General features: G+C 37.0%; 1 protein-coding gene across 2 annotated transcripts in view; it reads right to left on the bottom strand.

Annotated features, from left to right (window-relative positions):
• Positions 1-778: 778 nt before the first annotated feature.
• The window catches only part of LOC134536139 (endoplasmic reticulum aminopeptidase 1-like), an 85,415-nt gene continuing 75,721 nt past the window's right edge, over positions 779-10,472 (bottom strand). For both annotated transcript variants that reach the window (XM_063375733.1, XM_063375734.1), the window contains exons 15-17: positions 9,681-9,810; positions 7,844-8,066; positions 779-5,257 (exon numbers count right to left, since the gene is read on the bottom strand). In XM_063375733.1, the coding sequence (XP_063231803.1) occupies positions 5,111-5,257; positions 7,844-8,066; positions 9,681-9,810 (500 nt within the window). In that variant the 3' untranslated portion in view covers positions 779-5,110. The remainder of the gene's footprint in view (positions 5,258-7,843; positions 8,067-9,680; positions 9,811-10,472) is intronic.

Raw genomic sequence — 10,472 nt, 5'->3', positions numbered from 1 at the left:
TTTGATAATTATAATTATAATTTATAATTATACTTTGATAATCATGTAATTTTAGGGCAGCATGTAATTCTGTCAGGTGATGTGAAATAAAGTAAATATAACTATGGTATGGGGAGGCAAAGTGACTGCAGGTCGCCTTATATGGTTTGTTGCTTGCAAACAACAAGTGTCTTTGCGGCTATTCTACCTAAGTATATAGGTTTCCAGGCACGCATACTATTTGAATGAAACACTAGGCAAAGTTTCATACATCTGATTTATTTCACATGCTGTTATAGATATTCAGTAAAACCTGGTATGTAATGCAGATCAGTGACACAAGTTTTTTAAAGTTATACTTCGTTCGGCACGTATTGAAAAAATGAGTTAATTTTTACAATTTACACGCACCATGCAACAAAATTTTCACAGCATGAAAAAAAAACTACATAAAAATAAAAATTATATATGTACAGTTAATCTTATACTTTTTGTGATTGATATTGAATGCTGGTCCATATTATTAAAAAAGTTTATTTTTTAAAATATTAGTAATAGAAAATGTGTTTATTAACCTTATCAAGTGTATTTATATAAGTGAGGTTATGTTCCTGTATGTATAATTTATTTGCATTGTCAATTATAACATTAATATTTAATAAATTGTTAAAATTAATAAATTAGAATAAAAACTCAGCATATTTATTAACAATATTAATTAAAATTTTATCTCCATTTTAAAAATTTAAACAATTAATATTATGCATGTTTTATATTAATATTGAATACTGAGTATTAATTTTATTTTTTTTTAATTTGATTGAATTTATACTTAACCAACTGTATTCATAATATCGCTCCAGGCCTTTTATTATTTTATTTATATTAATTACTAGCTGACCCGGCGAACTTCGTACCGCCTTAGCGTAGCAATGATGCACTACTTTATTTTGTATAGCTGACCTATCTTAGGTATGAGTACCTATTCGATTTGAACTGGAATCTATAATATCCTCCATATAAAAATGAATCCATAATTCCCTGGTATCACTATAACTGAAAAGGACCTTACTAATTTAATTAAATAAAAAACAAAATATATATTGTCAAAATAGTGTTTATTCCATAGGATTCAATAATTCCACTAATGTTTTTACAAATTGCTATTGAACAACTTGGCATTTTTAAGTAAACAATGAGCTCAATACCACGCGCGCTCTATAAATCAACTAATAGTCTCTGTACCCCTCACTGCTTCTCTCTACTCTAATGCTTTTTGATAAACTATATTTTTAGTTTTATGTTCTGGCGCGTAAATAAATAATGTTGATGGTTTTCCGACACGGGAACAGGCGACATATAATTGGCCATGTGAAAAACATGGATTTTCTAGGTTGATGCCACATACACTTAGCGACTGCCCTTGCGATTTATTTATTGACATTGCAAATGCAAGCCGCACTGGAAACTGTAAACGCTTAAAGCTGAATGTCATAAGGTTACTTTAAAAATACTTATATTGTACAAAGTGTTGGGTTAGTTTGGAAATAATTTTATATATGGTGGTTCAGTATTCTTAAATTTTCTAATTTTCCGTTAAATTTTTTCTTTCATAAGAACCTTCTCGTGACAATAACAAACACAACAAAAAAAGAATTAGTGAAATCGGTTCAGTCATTTACGCGTGATGGCGTGACCAAGGGAAATAGGAATTCATTATTCTTAAATTTTCTAATTTTCCGCACAATTTTCTTAATTTTTTCTTTCATAAGAACCTTCTCCTGACCATAGCAAACACAACAAAAAAAAAAAATTAGTGAAATCGGTCCAGCCGTTCACGCGTGATGCCGTGACCAATGAAAATGGGTTTCATTTTTATATATATATATATTTGCATGCAAAATTAGTTTTTTATCACAACAAGTAAGTTTAACTTCTAATGCGTGTACAATAAGTATGTACATGCACTCATTTTTTTTAATAATAAAAGAAGGAATTGTGCACACCAGTTCAAGTCATAGGTATGCAACGGCAGATGCATAGGGGAAAAACGGGAATCCCCCACCCCCCGAAGTTATGAAAGAAGTTTGTAAAATATCAGTGAAGACTGTGTGAGAAGCCACGTCGCCTACAGCTAATCTGTAGGCCCATATGTCAAGTTTTTTTTAGTGCCAATAGTAATACCGTACATGTTTTTTTAATACATGTGTTCAAGTATTAATTTTTTGACGTGACAACGTCTAATAAATCGATGAACGCCGGCTGCATGCACGAAAAAGGATGACTCATTGTCCCATTACGCACATTGTCCCGTTACACTCATTGTACGCTTGCGCCACATTTATCTCTCTTCCACTCGATTGGAACAACCATCGATTTGACTTTTTCGAGGCACATTAAACTTGAAACACTCCCATTCGGTTCCTACTTTTCCTATCATCGTCCTATCCTTAACAGAATAACACAGATTGGAAGAAGTTAAATAGCAAACATGTATGAAAGTTATAGTTAAAATAATCTCTTCGTTAAAGTAATAAATATATTTCAATTAATGAGTGCAAATAAAAGTAAATTTATCAGTTAAATTGTAGATTTCATTTCACTCCTTCTTTGTATCCATACAAAATAGTGATAATTCAATAAAAATGATTAAATTTTATTCATAAAAGTATGCAATCATTTCATTAATGTTTTGTTATGACATCACGTTAAACTATCGTCCGTAAACCGACTTTATAGACAACCAATTTTTTTTAGTGTCAATAGTAATACATACATGTGTTCAAGTATTAATTTTTTTAATTCTCCCCCCTCCCTAAACATATTCTTGTATCTACCACTGATTGTATGATAGACCTAAGTTCAATTCTCACCTGCAGTGCCTACCCGAATTATCTAGTGCTCATTGAGACATGAGTTAAGGTACTGAAGAATGTATCAATAGTGCAGTCAGTCCCGGGAGACCCCAACAGAGTCTGAGAGGGTGGGAGGGGATTTTCTAGCAATAAACTAGGCCTTCAGGAACATAAATCTACTGAAAATAATGAAAATTTGCTTTTTTTTAAAAAAAATAACTTGAAGAATTGGCCAAACTTTGAAAAGATGTATCTGACACTATTGGTCCTGCAATGACTGTTCTGCATCGTTCACCCCCCCATTTTCATGTCTAATTTGACTGGACTACAAAGTGTAAAGACAAGAATGAAAGGAACTTGATGATTTGTGAATGCATCCGTCACCTATGATTTTGGTTGGTTGATCATAGAAAAAAATTATATAGTTTTAATCAGTTTCAAATCAGTTCCTTCAGATTTCAGTAGCTAAGTGTTGACAACACACATACAACTGCAAAGTGGCTACTTCCTGTTAATTTGTAAGTGTGCATTGATTTTATTTTTATGGAAATCACCCCTCTTTTGTCCACATCTCTATTAAAGCACTCGGACATGACAAACTTGTAGCTACACGCACACACACACACACACACACACACATTCAAATTTTTCTGCTACAAGTGGTGTTCTCATATAAAATTACAAATCTAACAGTCTGATACTTTTTCCATACCGTCTTCATTCATTGATCGTAAATAAAAGTACAAACTTGTTTGGCATGTAAAATCAAACATGTTAGTTACATACATCTGGCTACTCAAATAGTCACATAAAAATATTTTATGTATGTTCATATATTTATTTACATCTAATTGTAAAAACATGGACCAAATTAAGCTACTTTCCACCAGCTAAGAAATATACTATTTTAAAGACGTAATTGCTAAAGTTTTATTTTAACAACAATGGACATTATGGATCAATTGTGATGTAGACTGACATTTAAAATTGACACAGATTTTTTTAAAATACAGTATATTTTACAAAGTACACATACACAAATTACGTCCACAAAAATGCTATTGGTTACAATTCCATACATTTATCCAAAATAAATGACAAACTGCACATTTGATTTTCAACACTTGTAGCTAAGTAAAACATTTAATTTGTACACAGTTTTTATTATGTATTATGGATATATGTATATAAAAACTGTTTTCACACAAATTTTCTTGGGCTCCTGTAAAGTGTAAAAAAACTAGTTTCAATGGATTTTATGTGAAAAATATTTGATCTTGATGAATAATTCAGTATACAATTTGAAATTTGATTCCAATAAAAAAAAGCACTAGCATAAACCTAAACAAATGCACCATTTTTATAATGCATAAGAAATAAATAAGATTAGGTTCAGTCACTAATGAGAACTTGAATTCTACAATGTTAAATGGTTGTTGGTAAACCTTTATTATTCAGACTCATAATATTCTTTTTATCATACAGTGTACTGAAACCATTAATAAACTATGACTTAAATTCACCAAAAAGAGATAAATTAGTAGCTGCAAAAAATCAAGAATATATTATTTCTTGACTTATGTTAGACATAAGGATAGTGTATGGCTGGAAATTGCAAGTAACCCAGACATAATGTTCCAAATTGTTACAGTTTGTCATAGATATCTGGGAAATGTACGTAATCATCGGTTCATGGTTGAATGAACACTTTCGAAAGTCTCGTTTTGCTTTTCATTTTTTTCTACCAGAGGTGCATCCGTACAACCTGTGGCCAAGGGCCCCAGAAAACACGTAGCCACGAAACTAGTAAGTGGCTCCAGACCGAGCACCAGTTTCTTACCCCCATTGTGCACGAAGCAAAATAAGTGGCTTTCAATAGCTGCCAATTTAAAGACGAAACATTTAGTAAAAACACAAGGAGGGCATGTGACAATGTCTGAATTAAATTGTTTTCCGTAGCAAGAAGATATTTTTACAGTGGGCGAATCTGGAAATTAATGAAGGGGAGTTTTTTTTTTCCCCAAAAAACATAAATTTTATCCAGAGAAGGATGCGATCAGAAGGAAAGGACTTGGCCCATCAAGCCTATTTCCCTTACTTTGGACTCAGGGTATTAATGAATTTTTTATAAGTTTTATTTCTCAAGTGTTCGGATCATCATGAACGCAGGTGTACGCCGCAACGGAGAGAAATTGTGGACGCAGTCGACGAGAGCTAAATGCTGGTGGGCCGTCGGCTCGCGAGTGGCTCGACTCATTACCTGGGCGGTCGACTCATTACCTGGCCGGGTGGTGGCTGAGCCAGGCGTAGATGGCCTCCTCATTCTGCCCCACCCAGTGGATGTTCAGTCGAATGGTCTCGAGGCTCTGCCGCAGGGCGCGGCTGCCCGACCCCACGTTCATGTTCCGGAAGAACAGTGACACCTGCGGGCAAGGCGTGGCAACACACGCTGACCGATCCAGATGTGGCAAGCATCGTGCACAGAGACCCGGAAGTGTCGCGAATTCTTCTGGTCGCAAGCTAGACTTGATACCTTTGCATCGAGTTGGTTAGGCCAGTGGTTTTCAAAGTGAAATTTCAAAGAAATATGTGTCCAGATTTAAAAAATAAATACAGTTACTCTATTTTACTACCTATTTCCAGGGCCGGCGCGTCCATATAGGCGAACTAGGCAACCGCCTAGGGCGCAAAGTAGCTGGGGGCGGCGCAGCACGACACATAACAGCTGATATAATATGTTTAACGATTATTGAAACGTGATGAAAATGGATTTTTGTAACAGGATGGAATGTTTATATTGATATACGTAATTATTTAAAGTCCACGGTGACCTGTTTATGATTTGTAATAAGTAAAAAAGTTAAAAAAAAAAAACACAAGCTTGCTTTCATTTGATTGTTGACAAAATCTTAGGATTACGTGATGTATTATGAGGCAAGGAAATTTTTTTTGGGGTGTCCGGCCGGAGGGGGGGGGGGGGGGGGATTAAGGTTTTTCGCCTAGGGCGCCAATTTACCTTGCACCGGCCCTGCCTATTTCATTACAGATATACCGCTCTTTTTGTTAAAATGTCATTATGTGGTGTTCGAATGACTCTACAAGGTTTTCTCAGCAGTGATTTAGTTCAGCTTGGTGCTGTAGTTGCTCTTTACTATTTTTAAACAAGCCTCGAGTTGACCATCCATATATATCAGTGAGGCATCAATTATTAGTATGGTTTTATTGTGCCCTGACTTTAAAAAGTTTGAGAACCACTGCAATGGGCTATAGGTATTTTTGCACACCACTCTTATGACCATGACACAATAGTTAGCAGCTGCATGCCAAGTGAGCGATGGAGTGAGGTGGCACCCTGATAAGACACAGGTCTCTCATTCTACAGAATCTGGGTTCGAATCCCAATCCGGCCATTTTGATTTTTGTTTTCCGTAGCTTCCATCACAACCAACCAATTCTGAAAAGGTACCTGAGTGACCTCCATAGTTGATTCTTACTAATATTATAATATCCCTGGTCTGTTGTGGAGAAGACAGTAAGCTCAAACAAAAAACAAATACTGTAAAGTAAGTGAATCACTTACAGCTCACTGGCAAAATAAGTTTCTAGCAGTGAAAACAGTCAGTGGAGAAGCAAATGTTGGCTGATTAGAAATAAATCAGAGTATCTTAAGTACACATCAAAACACAAGCAGGACATGAAGATGAGGCAGAAACGTTCTATTTATCGCTAGAAACGTTATCGTGTATCTCAATGCATACTGTAATGACTGCTCTAGCGATAAACAGAAGCATTTCCGGAACAACGTCCATCATCATTTCTGGCATGTCCTGCACATCCTCTCAAAAGTTTTGATGTGTATTTGAAATACCCATGACATATTTACACATGTTACATGTTGCAGCAACAGCCTTCATATTCGACACCGGCAGCCTGTACTTTAATTAAATTGGTAATTGTTACTCAACTCCAGCATTTAACTTATTATTCAGACATCACCCAGGAAGGCCAGGATACTCACAACACTTGCCTCTCATCACGACAACCCGGTTTCAGTTCCTGGCAGAATCAAACCCGGATATTTTTGACGTGATAAACGTCTTATAAATCGACGAACACCGGCTGCACGCACAAAAAAAATTGTCACGTTCCGCCCGAGCCGAGCGTGCAAATAAACCGGCCAACCACCGTGCGAGAAAATCTTATATAATATCAAACAGGTTAAGGCGGTGCATTTTAACTAATTGTTTTTGATTATATTTTTTAAAAAAATATTTAAATTAAATTTGCAAAAACTGTAAATAATATTTGAAAATTGAAAAAAAATTGGTTTCTGTAAAGTCGGTTTATGGACGATAGTTTAACGTGACGTCATAACAAATCATTGATGAAATGATTGCATACTTTTATGAATAAAATTGAATCATTTTTATTGAATTATCACTATTTTGTATGGATACAAAGGAGTTAAGTGAAATGTACAATTTAATTGATAAATTTACTTTTATTTGCACTCATTATTCAAATATGTTTAGTTCTTTAACGAACAGATTATTTTAACTATAACTTTTATACATGTTTGCTGTTTAACTTCTTCCAATCTGTGTTATTCTGTTAAGGATAGGACGATGATAGGAAAAGTAGGAAACGAATGGGAGTGTTTCAAGTTTGATGTGCCTCGAAAAAGTCAAAACGATGGTTGTTCCAATCGAGTGGAAGAGAGATAGATGCGGCGCAAGCGTACAATGAGCGTAACGGGACACAGCGTAACGGGACAATATGTGTAACATGACACTTTTTCGTGCGAGCATCCGGCGTTCATCGATTTATTAGACGTCACGTCAAAAGTATGCAATTTTTCATCCATTTTTTCTTATGACGTTATCACGTAGAATTATCGTCCGTAAACCGACTTTACAGGCAACCCCCTTTTCCTTTGCACGTGGGAAACACGGTGGATGTTGCCGTGAGCCAGGGAGTTTTCAGCGAGTAGTGAACGGACGAGTAATGACCTCCTGGTAGTCGTACTCGGTGGAGAAGTGGGAGGTGACGGCGGCGATGAGCCCGCCCGTGGCGAAGGTGCCGTTGCCGAACACGGAGTTCACGTGGTGCCAGTGGGCGCGCAGGTGGCGCCAGGCCAGCAGCTGTCCCTCAGGGTTGGCGGCCACCATCGCCAGCACCGTCTTCACGTCCTGCGGCTTCACCAGGTCCCGGTCCAACGTCGTCTTCAGGTACCTGCCCGGCCCCCCGTAATTGTAGTAAAGTTTTGTCAAATTGCTGGTTGATGCATATTTTTAGTTACATTTCGGTGCTAAATGGCGTATTAACTTGCATTTCAGTGTTATATGTATTATTCAGGGGCGCAACAACTAAATTTCCAAAGGGGGGGCAATATACCTTTTTATAAAGAATCATAGATCCCCCCCTATTGAAGCGGGGGGGTCCGGGGGTCAATTTTTATTTCAAGGTGGAAAATGGTTCTATTTAAGCAGTTTCATCATCTAAAAATTGATTACACGGCACAGTGTTTGCCCCCACTTCAAGGTTTCAGGGGGGGGCGGGGCAAAATACCCTTGCCCCCCTCCCCTGTTGTTGCGCCCCTGATTACTCACCAGACACTCACCTTCCAGGGAGGCCCCCCGGTCTGGACATCCTGACTGCGGGTTCTCCACCGTTTCCAGAAATCACTCCGAGCAAGGACGCAACCACACCAGGGGCGTAGCCAGGACGTGGGGGGGGGGGGGTTTAGGGGTTCAAAGGACCCCCCCCCCCTTTCCCCCTTAGCCACAATATCTTTAATTAAATTTCTTATTCATCACTCAAACAAATTTCATATTAAAAATTAATAAAATTTTTACCATTACAATATTTAAATCTAAGTACCGAAAACTGCTAAAATAGCACTATTTACACCTTAAAATCAGAATTTTCCCGGGGGAGGACCCCTGGACCCACCCGCTTTAAAACGGGGGGGGGGGGGGGGGGCATGCTTCTTAACACCTCCCATACACAAATCCTGGCTACGCCACTGAACCAGACCAGTTTCCACCTGGGCAAAAGAACTCATCTGGCCCCCTACCTTTTTTTATATTCAAACCACCCAAACCACAAAAGCTTATCCGACAACACCTGATGACGCCGCCATATATTTATTTCACTATTCCAAATATTTTTGATTCAACGTTGATGATAAATAAATAGATTTATTTTGCAGTCATTTTCATTTTTGAATCTCATAAGTTGGATAGTACTTGAAAAATACCAGTTTTTAAATATTTCACTATGTACTAGTAATTATCTTTCAAATACAAATAATTCAGTTCATCTGCCCCTCTTTAATCATTCTGTTTTTGATCTTGCATCTGTAAGAGAGTAAAGAGGAATTTTTTTTAATTGCTATGATCCTGTAATGATTTATTTTTTTTTAAACTCTAGCAGTTTCATGGACCTGTAACCATAATACCCATAAACAACTCCAGGGAAGAAAAAAAAACATGCTTTTATTAGCTACACACTAAAAAGTTCATAAATTATATTTTTAAAATACACTTTTTTTTGTCAGTAACGGACTAAAATTCAAGGGTTTTACTAGTAGCCATTGAAGAGTTCCACTATCCACATCCTGGCTCCACCATCAGATCAGTTCGATGATACCAAATTATTGTATTGTCATCCGGATCACATACACTCGCAAAGTTTCAAATCGATACGACAACTAGAAGTAGGTTAAAATCGACTTCCGAGATTTGTTCACATAGACAGTGAAGTGAAGTTGATAAAAGAGTGTTGTGAAAAGGCTCCGCCACACAGTGATTCGGTCTCGCAGCGTCCGGTGTCGCGCGAACCCACCTCTGCAGGATCCAGGGGTCGGACGCAACCCCGAGAGCCCTCAGCAGCAGCTTCCTCTCGCTGGGGACGACCGTCGAGTTGTACTTGGACCAGCAGTACTGCCACTCCCGGTCACCGCCGTACTTGATACCTGTCGGAACCGGGGACGCCGGCCCTGCCTTCACTTGCGCTAGTGCCGAGCGCAGGTTCTAATTACAAATAATTAGAGGTGTATGAAATCCGCAATTGCGATAAATGCTAAATAGATGCGAAATTTTTCAATTACCGCGATTATTTGCGGTACTTCAACATTTATTAAATAGTAATTTCAAAACATGCAACTGAAATCCCCAAAAACCGCGAACTCCATTTTAAAATTCACTCTGTAATTACTTAATACCTATGTGCGTTGTACATATGCTTTAATTATTTACAACAACAAAATCAACAAAAATAAATGTGAGTAAACAATTTTTTTAAATGCTACAAAGTGCTAAAAATCACAAAATGGAAAATGCTATAAAATGCTAAAAATCACATAATAGATGCTATAAATTAAATTTTTAAATGCTCTTTTCATACACCTTTACAAATAATGATATACAGTGATAGTCAGAAATGAGGATGTTGGAATAAAGTTATTCTCTATATCCCTCCCCCATCCAGTAAATTCCAAGGACTAGAGGTACTGTTTCATTTTGTAATCATTCCTCAAACAGAAGTATACATACGCAGAATTTCATTTCAGGGGGGACGGAACTACTTTTTCCACTATTTGCTTTCAAATTCTTTCTAATTTTTTGGTAGGAATGA

Source organism: Bacillus rossius, chromosome 10, assembly GCF_032445375.1.
Source record: "Bacillus rossius redtenbacheri isolate Brsri chromosome 10, Brsri_v3, whole genome shotgun sequence".
Lineage (NCBI taxonomy): Eukaryota > Metazoa > Arthropoda > Insecta > Phasmatodea > Bacillidae > Bacillus > Bacillus rossius.
Note: the sequence above shows the minus strand (reverse complement) of the source record. Positions and strands in the feature narration are given on the sequence as shown.